This window comes from Lepidochelys olivacea (assembly GCF_965140295.1).
Source record: "Lepidochelys olivacea isolate rLepOli2 genome assembly, chromosome: 4".
Classification (NCBI taxonomy): Eukaryota; Metazoa; Chordata; order Testudines; family Cheloniidae; genus Lepidochelys; species Lepidochelys olivacea.
This window is the reverse complement of record NC_140414.1, coordinates 120,496,709-120,510,854: the sequence shown is the minus strand read 5'-3', so window position 1 is coordinate 120,510,854 and position 14,146 is coordinate 120,496,709. Positions and strand designations below refer to the sequence as shown.

At 40.0% G+C, this 14,146-nt stretch overlaps 1 protein-coding gene across 1 annotated transcript in view; it reads right to left on the bottom strand.

Moving 5' to 3' along the window:
• Positions 1 to 14,146, bottom strand: part of BOD1L1 (biorientation of chromosomes in cell division 1 like 1) — a 56,942-nt gene that overhangs the window by 20,978 nt on the left and 21,818 nt on the right. Inside the window, exons 11-14 of the mRNA XM_084625443.1 lie at positions 13,304 to 13,371; positions 12,232 to 12,301; positions 3,107 to 3,150; positions 1,711 to 1,798 (exon numbers count right to left, since the gene is read on the bottom strand). Coding sequence (XP_084481569.1) covers positions 1,711 to 1,798; positions 3,107 to 3,150; positions 12,232 to 12,301; positions 13,304 to 13,371 — 270 coding nt within the window. The remainder of the gene's footprint in view (positions 1 to 1,710; positions 1,799 to 3,106; positions 3,151 to 12,231; positions 12,302 to 13,303; positions 13,372 to 14,146) is intronic.

The following is a 14,146-nucleotide window of genomic DNA, read 5'->3' as shown; positions in this document are numbered from 1 at the left end:
GAATTAAGTATTTAAATCTTCATTCTGAAGTTACACTGTGATTGATTTTCCTCAGTCCAATTCCCAGTGGACGCAGTACATCTGTTGGCAGTCCCAGGGGACAGGTCTAGTGATTGGGCACTGAGACTGAACTACCCTGCTAACGATAATCCCTCCAAATCAGGGTTCTAAGGCACTGTAGCTGCGTTTACTATACCTGTTCTGTGAATATACAGAGGACTTCACTCTGTGGGGATATCAGAGAGGTGCCTTTTATGATCACTAACATTCACACACAAGAAGGAAAATAAAGGGTACATTTAGACTTATTTTTGTCTCCCTATTCTAGCAGTAAGGAAAATCTAGAGGAAAGGTAAGGTATTTTTTTCTGGTGTTCAGTATTTCACCTATATGTTCTTCCCATATATTATGTAAAAAAGCAAGAGTATGTAAAGAATAATTCTTATGCCAAAAAAGTATGTTTGACCTTAGTTTGACCACAAAATTAACAGTTGTACAATACTCTTGTGTGAGAGATTTTTTTCATTACAGACTGCCATTGTACTGTAGAAGTTACACTGGATAACTCAATAACAGCTTTGCCTTCAATAGGGCTTTGAAGGGATGTGAAGTCGAGTTTGATTTCTCTGACCAAAGTTTAAATGGTCACTAGTACCACCTATGGCATCGTGGGAGGGAGCTAAACAAAAAAGGGGGCATTAACATTGAGATATCTGGGTGTGCAGGGAATTCTAATCACCTGTGGGCCAATTATAAGAAAACGGTTCAACGCAATATGTGGGAATGAAAAGAGATTTGTAAAATCTTCTTCGCTTACAGCAGTACACTGCTGTTGTGCTGTTCCTGCTTTATTTTGGGGGATTTGCATGCATAAAAGTTCTGTGAATGCAAAGAGTTACCCAACTTCAGTATACAACTATGGTAACTGCATGATGAAACTTCCTGAAAATTTAGGCCTAACTTTTTTGGATTCAAAATGTCCAATAGTAAAAACAACTGAAATACCAAATTATCTGATCAGATAATTCAGTAATATCTCTGAAGAGAAAAATGAGGGTAGGACAGTGATTTTTGAGCCACTCTCATGCAACTGAGAGCTGAAAGTTATAAAGAAATAAACAGTGTATATTAGTCTGAACTATTGGTCCCAAACAGCATCATACAATTACCCTTTGCTGGTATATCCCAAAGTCAAAAATTAAAAATTAAGTCATGGTTTAAGGAATTCCATGGTGAAACAATCAGCAAGAGAAATATATTTCACAAACACATTTAGCATGGAACTTCCCTTTTTGTTTAGCTGCATGTGTATACAATAGAGCTGTGTGGAGAATGGAAATTCCATTTTGAGCAAGATTTTGAAAATTTGTTTTTGTTCTAATTAAGAACAAAACCTGAAAACACTGAAATCCTCCATGAAAGAAAATTCCAGGAAAAAATTGTTTTTGGTCAATTGAAACTTTTATTTCAACTTTGACTGAAATAATATAGAATACAAAATAAAAAAAATATTAAGCAAAAAGTCATTTCGAAAGGAAAAATGTTTGTCCCAGAAAGGCTGAAACACTCCCTCCCGCTCATTTTTACTTTGAAAGGAAATTTTGGCAAAATTGACACTTTTCAATTTTCACGGAACTACTGAAAATGGTTCTGTCAGTGTTTTTTTAACCAGCTCTGGTGTACAGTATACGTAAGAATATACTTACTTACCTGTTTCTTTATCTGTGGTTACTGGAGATTTAGATTTCCTTTCTCTGTAGCTACACTCTTCAACTCTTTGTGGGTCAGAGTTTTCCACCTAAGCGTAAATCACAATTGCAAAGTTAATACACTTATTTTATTCATTGAAGTTATGAAGGCTGAAAGAAGAGAAAGTTTTCCCCAATTGCTACTCTCAAAATAGAATATGCCGTAGAAGGAAAGAACTGAATGAACACAAACAAGTTTGTTCTCAGAGCTCTAATACCTACACTAACATAGAACAGCAACATGATGGAAGACCAGTCTAGCTCTGTAATAACTATTAGTATTTCCAGAATTTCTACTTACCATATTTTTAATGAGAGCTTTCCTTCAAGCTTCAATTAAAACATATTTTTATAGGTTTTGAAAAGGATGTAATAGAATGGACTACATACTAATCGGCATTAATGGGAGAGCACACAGCTACAGGTGCAGATACTAAATTTATAAATAGCAGTTTTAGGATGACCAGAAATGCAGTAAATCACCATAATAATACAGGACTGGGAAATAATTCTTACAGAAAGAACCATTCTCTAGTAATAGCTCAGACAGGTAAATGCTTAGTGATTCTAACATTTTTAAGTACATTATAGATTATTAATTTTTATACTTTAATAAATTACTTTGTCATCTGGATTAGCAGCTTTGTGTTATAAAGTACATGCCTTTAATACCCTATGACATTTTACATCTGCAATGTTTTCAACTACACCCTATTATATTTATCAATTTACAAATCCTTGTATGATCACAACACATAGTATTATCAGAAAGCCTGGCCTTCTTAAAGTTTCAATTATCACCCCCATTTTTCCTCTCTGTTCCTCCTGCTGAGGAGATTTAATGAAGCTTCTCATTTCAATCTGTCAACACTGGTCCTGAAATGGCCACAGACTGTTGCAAAGTAATGTAACAAAACCTCTTTCCTGAAAAGTTCAGTGTGCTTGCATCTGCAATGCTCTCAACACCTATCAGGTTGAGAGCACAGGTTCAGAGATAAGAACCAAGCTCTGGATGGTGAAGGTAAGAAAGGAAGAGCTGAGGTACTCTAAGCACAATTATGTGGCAAATTGAAAAATAGCAATTATGCATCAATTTGCATAGCTGCATAACTTAATTATACACAGACCTTGTATATACTAGAAATAACATTTCCCTTTACATTGCGATATGCAATTTTGTCGTCCCAGGATATTAGAAAGACAAGATGCGTGAGGTTGAACTTCTGTTGAAACTGGTCCAATAAAAGGTATTATTGAAACTGGTCCAATAAAAGGCACCCCGTCTCTCTTATTTCCCTTCAGAGACTGCTCAATGTAAATCCAAAATGTAAAACAAAGCAAACGTTACAAGATCTTACATCTATAGGGTCCTTCTTCAAAGCAGCATTCTTCAGGGGCAAATCTGTTAAAATAAAACAGAATACCGATTTTATGGAAATCAAAAAGTCCAGCAGAAGCTTCGTGTCGCCTCATGATGTATCCAAAAAGGTTCCAGAATATGTGAAGTTCATGTACTATCTAATGCAATGGTTTTTTTTTTAAAAAATGAAAAATATAATTTTGATTTCTAAAGGGTAAGGTAGTTTAAAATCATTAGTGTTTTATGGCTACATATAATTTAGATATTAATGGATGAAATCCTGGCCCTTTTGAAATCAATGGGTGCAATGCTATTTACTTCAATGGGATCAGGATTTCACGCCATATATTTAAAATCACAAAGCTGGATGCTGGATCATGGGATAGTACATAACACATGCTGCAACATCAGGCTCAGTAGGGGAACCTAAGCTTACATGATTCCAGTAACAAGATCCAAGTGTGTCACTTCTGTAATATACTAAAGAGAGAAAAGCATAGTTTAGAAATCAGAGCACAAGACTAGAAGCCAGAAAGGCTGGTGTGCTAATTCTGGATCAGATAAAGCTCACTCTGTGCTCTTGTACAAGTCACTGACCCTCTGCTTCCTGACAGGGAACTATAGGAGTGGCTGGGGTCTAGAGCATTTTTTAAGATCTGGCCATTTTGTACAGATGTGTAAATGAGAGCTGAAATCTTTTTGAAAGCTGTTACCATCTGTAGGTGCTGAGCACTTTTGAAAATCTGGTCCCTGAAGCACCGACTTCATATTTTCATATTAAAAGTTTAAAACAACTAAGAGCATTCCACGCAATTTAAGTTTCCTATCCTACATTTAGGATACAAGAGCCAGTATCCAGCATAATTTAAATGATCTGTGGTGGCAACACTGTTAATCTGTTTAAAAGTATTCCACATAGTCAAACTTTATACGGTTACACCCTTAGATTGCAAAATGGTATTTTTCAATTTTTAAAAGCACTGTCAATTGAAGAGTTAGATCCTAGCCACTCAAACAGCAATGATATGTTTACATTCCTTGGAATCTTGGACTACTAAACTACTGTGTCTGCTGTTCATACTCAACAGTGACAGAATACACATTTGTCTTTTAAACAACTTCCTTTTACGTATGTTGAACTATACCAAACACAGCAAAGAGATTATTTAAAAAAAACTCTACCCAGAACAACAAAGCATTAAAATCTTGCATATGTGTCATATCTAACATGATTTACACAACAAAGGGATTCTTTTGTGAAACATTTTACATTATGAAAGACTACTTTAGCCAGTTCAGTCCACACATTTTAAACTAAGTACTGTGTGTCTGGATGACTGAGTAACTAAGTGTTTTGAAGTACATGTTAAAAAGTACAGCAATCTCAAAGGACAAATTAGCGTGGTAGCCTGAGACCAGTAAAAACAAACAAACAAAAACCCAAAAAGAAAAGGAGTACTTGGGGCACCTTAGAGACTAACCAATTTATTTGAGCATAAGCTTTCGTGAGCTACAGCTCACTTCATCGGATGCATACTGTGGAAACTGCAGAAGACATTATATACACAGAGCCCATGAAACAATACCTCCTCCCACCCCACTCTCCTGCTGGTAATAGCTTATCTAAAGTGACCACACTCTTTACAATGTGTATGATAATCAAGGTGGGCCATTTCCAGCATAAATCCAAGTTTAACCAGAACGCCTGGGGGGGGGAGGGGGTGTAGGAAAAAACAAGGGGAAATAGGCTACCTTGCATAATGACTTAGCCACTCCCAGTCTCTATTTAAGCCTAAATTAATAGTATCCAATTTGCAAATGAATTCCAATTCAGCAGTTTCTCGCTGGAGTCTGGATTTGAAGTTTTTTTGTTTTAAGATAGCGACCTTCATGTCTGTAATTGCGTGACCAGAGAGATTGAAGTGTTCTCCGACTGGTTTATGAATGTTACAATTCTTGACATCTGATTTGTGTCCATTTATTCTAACAAAAACCCGAAAAACACCGAAAGAAAAATTGGTCCTCTGAAGAGAATACCCTGCAGCCAATATTCACGGTTTAAAAACCTTTGTGTAAATGCATATTTGAGCAATGCCTATTTCCTTATATGCATTTATGAAGCAAAAGTTTTTACATCCTTAAAGCTGTCTGGGTAAATTTGATCCCCTGAAGACTAAATCTATAATTCCATTTATACCTAATCTCATGTCAGTAGGAATTTGCAGATCTTGTAATTTAGAACCTTACAGGTCTACACAAAATTTAAGCACTGCATGAGTGGCAATCACCCAGTGTACACAATTCATTTGCAAATTCGATACTATTAATTTAGGCTTAAATAGAGACTGGGAGTGGCTAAGTCATTATGCAAGGTAGCCTATTTCCCCTTGTTTTTTCCTACCCCCCCCCCCCAGATGTTCTGGTTTAACTTGGATTTAAACTTGGAGATTGGTCAGTTTGGATGAGCTATTACCAGCAGGAGAGTGAGTTTGTGGGTGTATGGGGGTGGGGGTGTGTGTGTGAGAGAACCTGGATTTGTGCAGGAAATGGCCCAACTTGATTATCATGCACATTGTGTAAAGAGTTGTCACTTTGGATGGGCTATCACGAGCAGGAGAGTGAATTTGTGTGGGGGGGTGGAGGGTGAGAAAACCTGGATTTGTGCTGGAAATGGCCCAACCTGATGATCACTTTAGACAAGCTATTACCAGCAGGAGAGTGGGGTGGGAGGAGGTATTGTTTCATATTCTCTGTGTGTATATAAAGTCTGCTGCAGTTTGCACGGTATGCATCCGATGAAGTGAGCTGTAGCTCACGAAAGCTCATGCTCAAATAAATTGGTTAGTCTCTAAGGTGCCACAAGTACTCCTTTTCTTTTTGCGAATACAGACTAACACGGCTGTTACTCTGAAACCAGTGTACACTGTGACCTTGCCATCTAAGTAGTAGACATGATGGTCTCTATGAAGCACTGGTCAAAACCTTCAATACCACGATTGCACATTTTTTTATATTAACCAGCACCACATAATCAGACTTTCATACACACTTGTGAAGTGTTCCATTTCTCCTTTGATCATTTTATTTTCAAAATAAACAATTTTTAAGAATTTAGGATCAGCAGATAAAAAACTCTTCCTGGACAAATCAAATGTCACGTGAGGCCTGATGATGATTTTTCAAAATAAGTACTGGTAATTAAAAAAAAAAAAGTATGTTGCATACAAGGAAGGGACCTGGATTTCTAATTTCCTTCTAACTCTTGTAATGAGTTCCAAGGAGGCAGACTTCTGTCCTATGAGGAGTCTCACTGACTTTGATGGGGATCCACATAGGTGTAGTGGGTATGCCCCTGCAGAGATCCTGGTAGGATTGGGATCCTTAGGCCTGAATCATGTTAATAATTATGGCTACTTTTATTCTGTTTTTGAGGAAGGGCTTTATTTTTTTTTTTTGGTAAGTGGTGGAAGAACACAAATAGAAGCAGAAAAAAATTCTGCTATAGAAGTAGGTTAGCTGAGGGCTTAAAGGCTCTGCCATGTTACTCAACACCATGGAAACAGATAGATTATTAAAGTCTATATCTACCTACTTACCTATATTTAGAATCGACTTAAACCCCCATATTCTATTTTAGGTAAACGTACCTCTCTGCTCCCCTTGTCAAGTTATCCTTCCCTACCTCACATAGAAGTATAGAATCATAGGGTTAGAAAGGACTGCAAAGGTTATCTAGTCTAACCTCTCCTAACTCACCTGAGTTCTAATCCTACCTAAGGGTCCAGCTGGCTTCAAAATCAACATGGGAGGGGGTAACTGTATACCTAGCCATAACACTTCACTGACTCTAGGCCTTCAACTCTAAACTATTAGGGGAAGGGACTGTGTCTTTAATTTCCTTGGACAGTGCCATGCACAGTGTTATCCCTGTTATCTTTTGTAATTCAACTTAGTCTTGTTATCTAGTTGTTGCAATAATTGAAGATGATCTCCGTTTCTAAGTCATGTGGCAAATGTCCTTACAAAACTACCTGGAGCACAAACCCCAACAAAAAGACAGGAAAAATATAAAAACATTCTAGGTAGTACTGTTCTTTTTCAGCCTTATAGGCATAACAAAACAACTGCAATAAATATTTGAAAATAATGCTTGGAGAAGGAATTAAGTGAGTGCAGAAACATTTGCAGTGGAAGAGATTTCTAACAAGTCACATAGTCCTAAAAATAACTCAGCCTTTAACTTGAGAAAATACAGTTTTCCCATCATTCAACTTATGAATGCTCTTCAAACTATGGCAAATGGATATGAACTTGGTATCTTCTGGCTAGTAGGGAAGACACATGAAATCTTCCTCTGAAGCCAGTACTAACAAGACACTGTGACTCAGCCAAAATAGAAATGCAATTACTAGTACCATCTCTGCAAAGGACTTGTTAAAACACTAAAAACAAGGACATTCTAAGTTTAGTCCTACATCCCTTTGGGAAGGTCGCTGTATTTTACCTGAATACTGACAACATTTTGAGAACATTAACAGTTTGTAACCTGCATGCAATTAGAAATCTTCCGTAGAGGCCAACATGGGAAATAAGGGGGTGGAAATGAGAGAGAGAAAAACCACCTCTGAGATGGTTGTCTCAAGCAATTAATAGAAGCATTAATAGAAGTCTGAAGATTTATGAAGCAAATTTCTAGTGTATTACTGATGTACTTTGATGCTCTGATTTAACCTTTTAGAAAGGCTATTTCCATTCAGTACAAATGAATAGGATAAGCCACTTTTGTCATGTTACAATAGCATGTTTCCAACCCCCAACCCAATGTATTTATTCTATTCCACTGAAAAGTGTGGCTCAGAGCTGGCCACCAAACAATATGGCAATACAGTCACCCCAGGCTCAGTTTCCCCCCTTCACTCTTCAGTTAATTCACACCCAGAAGTTTCCATTAACTTCTCCTCTTGGGGCCTGCTTTATTGAACCATTCTAGTTACATAATAAAAGCAAGTTTTCTTGACCCTTCCAGGTTCAAACCGCTTTCATGCTCTCTCCACAGGTACCATTGCAGAGAGTGGACCAGATGATATGTCTGGGGGGAGAAAGCAGAAGGAGACTCCGCTGGGTGGAAGGCATGAGATGCACTGTCCTGAGATTGGGGGTTCCACGACCACCACTCCCAAGAGAAGGAGGCGGGTGGTGGTGGTCGGGGACTCTCTCCTCTGGGGGACTGAGTCATCTATCTGCTGCCCTGACCGGGAAAACCGAGAAGTCTGCTGCTTGCCAGGGGCTAAGATTCACGATGTGACGGAGAGACTGCCGAGACTCATCAAGCCCTCGGATCACTACCCCATCCTGCTTCTCCACGTGGGCACCAATGATACTGCCAAGAATGACCTTGAGTGGATCACTGCGGACTACGTGGCTCTGGGAAGAAGGATAAAGGAGTTTGAGGCGCAAGTGGTGTTCTCGTCCATCCTCCCTGTGGAAGGAAAAGGCCTGGGTAGGGACCGTCAAATCGTGGAAGTCAACGAATGGCTATGCAGGTGGTGTCGGAGAGAAGGCTTTGGATTCTTTGACCATGGGATGGTGTTCCATGAAAGAGGAGTGCTGGGCAGAGACGGGCTCCATCTTACGAAGAGAGGGAAGAGCATCTTTGCGAGCAGGCTGGCTAACCTAGTGAGGAGGGCTTTAAACTAGGTTCACCGGGGGAGGGAGACCAAAGCCCTGAGGTAAGTGGGAAAGCGGGATACCGGGAGGAAGCACAGGCAGGAACGTCTGTGAGGGGAGGGCTCCTGCCTCATATTGAGAATGAGGGGCGATCAGCAGGTTATCTCAAGTGCTTATATACGAATGCACAAAGCCTTGGAAACAAGCAGGGAGAACTGGAGGTCCTGGTGATGTCAAGGAATTATGACGTGATTGGAATAACAGAGACTTGGTGGGATAACTCACATGACTGGAGTACTGTCATGGATGGTTATGAACTGTTCAGGAAGGACAGGCAGGGCAGAAAAGGTAGGGGAGTAGCACTGTATGTAAGGGAGCAGTATGACTGCTCAGAGCTCCGGTACGAAACTGCAGAAAAACCTGAGTGTCTCTGGATTAAGTTTAGAAGTGTGAGCAACAAGAGTGATATAGTGGTGGGAGTCTGCGATAGACCACCGGACCAGGCGGATGAGGTGGATGAGGCTTTCTTCTGGCAACTCGCAGAAGCTACTAGATCGCATGCCCTGGTTCTCATGGGTGACTTTAATTTTCCTGATATCTGCTGGGAGAGCAATACAGCGGTGCATAGACAATCCAGGAAGTTTTTGGAAAGCATAGGGGACAATTTCCTGGTGCAAGTGCTAGAGGAGCCAACTGGGGGGCAGCTTTTCTTGACCTGCTGCTCACAAACCGGGAAGAATTAGTAGGGGAAGCAAAAGTGGATGGGAATCTGGGAGGCAGTGACCATGAGTTGGTTGAGTTCAGGATCCTGACACAGGGAAGAAAGGTAAGCAGCAGGATACGGACCCTGGACTTCAGAAAAGCAGACTTCGACTCCCTCAGGGAACGGATGGGTAGGATCCCCTGGGGGACTAACATGAAGGGGAAAGGAGTCCAGGAGAGCTGGCTGTATTTCAAGGAATCCCTGTTGAGGTTACAGGGACAAACCATCCCGATGAGTCGAAAGAATAGTAAATATGGCAGGCGACCAGCTTGGCTTAACGGTGAAATCCTAGTGGATCTTAAACATAAAAAAGAAGCTTACAAGAACTGGAAGGTTGGATATATGACCAGGGAAGAGTATAAAAATATTGCTCGGGCATGTAGGAATGAAATCAGGAGGGCCAAATCGCACCTGGAGCTGCAGCTAGCAAGAGATGTCAAGAGTAACAAGAAGGATTTCTTCAGGTATATTGGCAACAAGAAGAAAGCCAAGGAAAGTGTGGGCCCCTTACTGAATAAGGGAGGCAACCTAGTGACAGAGGATGTGGAAAAAGCTAATGTACTCAATGCTTTTTTTGCCTCGGTCTTCACTTACAAGGACAGCTCCCAGACTGCTGCGCTGGGCATCACAACATGGGGAGTAGATGGCCAGCCCTCTGTGGAGAAAGAGGTGGTTAGGGACTATTTAGAAAAGCTGGACGTGCACAAGTCCACGGGGCCGGATGAGTTGCATCCGAGAGTGCTAAAGGAATTGGCGGCTGTGATTGCAGAGCCATTGGCCATTATCTTTGAAAACTCGTGGCAAACGGGGGAAGTCCCAGATGACTGGAAAAAGGCTAATGTAGTGCCAATCTTTAAAAAAGGGAAGAAGGAGGATCCTGGGAACTACAGGCCAGTCAGCCTCACCTCAGTCCCCGGAAAAATCATGGAGCAGGTTCTCAAATAATCAATCCTGAAGCACTTACATGAGAGGAAAGTGATCAGGAACAGTCAGCATGGATTCACCAAGGGAAGGTCATGCCTGACTAATCTAATCGCCTTCTATGATGAGATTACTGGTTCTGTGGATGAAGGGAAAGCAGTGGATGTATTGTTTCTTGACTTTAGCAAAGCTTTTGACACGGTCTCCCACAGTATTCTTGTCAGCAAGTTAAGGAAGTATGGGCTCGATGAATGCACTATAAGGTGGGTAGAAAGCTGGCTAGATTGTCGGGCTCAACGGGTAGTGATCAATGGCTCCATGTCTAGTTGGCAGCCGGTGTCCAGTGGAATACCCCAGGGGTCGGTCCTGGGGACGGTTTTGTTCAATATCTTCATAAATGATCTGGAGGATGGTGTGGATTGCACCCTCAGCAAATTTGCGGATGATACTAAACTAGGAGGAGTGGTATATAAGCCGGAGGGCAGGGATAGAATACAGAGGGACCTAGACAAATTGGAGGATTGGCCCAAAAGAAATCTGATGAGGTTCAATAAGGATAAGTGCAGGGTCCTGCACTTAGGACGGAAGAACCCAATGCACAGCTACAGACTAGGGACCGAATGGCTAGGCAGCAGTTCTGCGGAAAAGGACCTAGGGGTGACAGTGGACGAGAAGCTGGATATGAGTCAGCAGCGTGCCCTTGTTGCCAAGAAGGCCAATGGCATTTTGGGATGTATAAGTAGGGGCATAGCGAGCAGATCGAGGGACGTGATCGTTCCCCTCTATTCGACATTGGTGAGGCCTCATCTGGAGTACTGTGTCCAGTTTTGGGCCCCACACTACAAGAAGGATGTGGATAAACTGGAGAGAATCCAGCGAAGGGCAACAAAAATTATTAGGGGTCTGGAACGCATGACTTATGAGGAGAGGCTGAGGGAACTGGGATTGTTTAGTCTACAGAAGAGAAGAATGAGGGGGGGATTTGATAGCTGCTTTCAACTACCTGAGAGGTGGTTCCAGAGAGGATGGTTCTAGACTAGTCTCAGTGGTAGAAGAGGACAGGACAAGGAGTAATGGTCTCAAGTTGCAGTGGGGGAGGTTTAGGTTGGATATTAGGAAAAACTTTTTCACTAGGAGGGTGGTGAAACACTGGAATGCGTTACCTAGGGAGGTGGTAGAATCTCCTTCCTTAGAAGTTTTTAAGGTGAGGCTTGACAAAGCCCTGGCTGGGATGATTTAAGTGGGGATTGGTCCTGCTTTGAGCAGGGGGTTGGACTAGATGACCTCCTGAGGTCCCTTCCAACCCTGATATTCTATGATTCTAAGATGGAGTGTTTTTTCTAAAAATTGCCAGAGATGAAGACTCTACCACAATCCCTAGTAAATTGTTCCAAAGGCTAATTATCTTAAACGTTACAAATTTACACCTTATTTCCAGTCTGAATTTATCTAGCTTCAGCTCCAACCATTCCCACAAACACTTTTGTCTGCTAGACTGAAGGGCTCATTAACAAATTTTTGTTCCCAATCTAGGTATCAACAGACTGTAACCAAGTCACCTTCTTAATCTTCTTTTTGTTAAGCTAAACAGAGAGTATATCACTAAGGCATGTTTTCCAATCCTTTACTCATTCTCGTGATTCTTCTCTCAAGCCGCTCCTATTTGTCAATATCCTCCTTGAATTGTGGACCTGAGAACTGGACAAAATATTTCAAGAGTGGTTGCACTACTGACCAAACAGGCATACTAAGCCACAACAAAATAAATCTACCTTTTAGACGCTCTTCAATATGGGGCTCCTCATGCAGTTCTTGCCTTGTTGGACTTCTAGACTTTTGTGGCTAAAACCAGAATACAACGGAAACAAAATACTTCAGGTCTATGGGGAAAAAACTGTCTCGTATCCATAGTAACAGGTATCACCGTATAGCCTTAGCAAAGCAGTCAAGGGATCTTTGAATTACAAGATTTTAAACAGCTTTTCAATCAAATATTGATACAGCATATTAGTTTAGTAGTGGGGATTAGCAGTATTATATCACCCAAAAGCACAGCACCATAAATTCTACTTAACTGTTAAATCTGCCACAGAAATAATGGATTATTGTAATGTAGAGATCTCAAGAGAAATCACTTGAACTCCAGATACAGTTTCTAGGGATTATTCTCCCTGTAAGTGAAGTTCTCTGAAGGTACTTTAGTATAAATCTAGATTAGAAAAACTTATAGATGAAGATACACCACTAAAGTAGCTATCACCAGAGTATGTAGCTGTTGTGGCAGTAAAAAATATCTTCCTTAGACAGTCAATTTTTCCAGTCTTCCCTGGATTTCTCTTAAAACAAGTGATTTTGCAGCTCAGCGCAAAAAGGTGGAGAAGAGAAAATGAACATCAGTAGCATCTGTTCATTTCAAAATACTTAACTAATGGATATTAAGGATCATAAAATTTATGTATGCATAAGTATTTTCAGGAGAACTATTTATCATAATAAGCATATTCACAATAGGACTCCAACCCTTAAAAAAAAAAAACAACCAAGCACAGATTGAGACATTATGTAGCCATTTAAAAGGGGGAAGTACACCATTGGGACAGGCAACAGATTCTACTGCTGAATAATCTGGAAGGTGCATGTGTGCAATTTAAATACGAGTCATTTGAAAAGCTGCAGCTAAATATCTGGAGAATGTCCCTTTAAAAGCTTGCAAGATTCAAATTCAGTTTTAGTTGCACACACATTCTATGTAAATAGTAATAAATATAAAAAAGAAAATTTCAATTTAAGATTGTGGACAACTACACAGGAGAGAACGTTATCGCTACAAAATACCAGAAATACCTCTTCAGTTTTCAAGTTCGTTTTCAGTTCCAGATCTTCAGTTAAGATTGGTAAATTTTCTTTCTTGCCTGATGAAATATAAGTAGATTAACAATTATTTTATTAATTTGTATAGAACTGCAATAGGACTGCTGTTCCCCAGGAACATCATATAAACTTGATGTATTCGATGTAGCTACCCCAGTGATGAAATGAATTAATCATTTTGAAAATAATCTGTCCCCCACAAAATACAGTTCACTCTCCCATCCACTTTTTTACATTTTGATGGTAGAGTTGGGGGTGGAGAACACTGGATCCCAGGTTTCTCTCTGCTTGATTTTGAAAATTATGGAAGATATTGAACATTTTATTTTAAATATACTGTTAGTAATGTCAACAGACTTCATTATGTAAAAATCTAAATAGAACATTAAAACTGTATGAGTCACTAGATAGCTCAGGAGATACACTAAGGGATGTAAATCAAGGTTTTATTTAAAAAAAAAAAAGGATGCCTAAAGTTAAGAGTTTGAGTCCACAATTAGGCACCCAAATAAATGACCAGATTTTCAGAGAGGTTTACCATTCAATAGCTCCAATTTATGCAATGATTGTCTTTTTGTAATATCCTGAAGATTCTCCCCTCCGACACACTCTTTAAATAGGAGCCACAGGGTCTCCACACCTCTGAAAATCAGGTCAATTAATTAGATATTTAAATATGGATTCTGAAGTCTTCAGGCACTCCTTTTTTGAAAATCTTATTAACCAAAAGTCATTACCACCTGAAGGCTGCTTGATGATCTATGTGAAATGACTCACTGGTTACAGTCCACCAAATAAAATGAGTACAAATGGCAT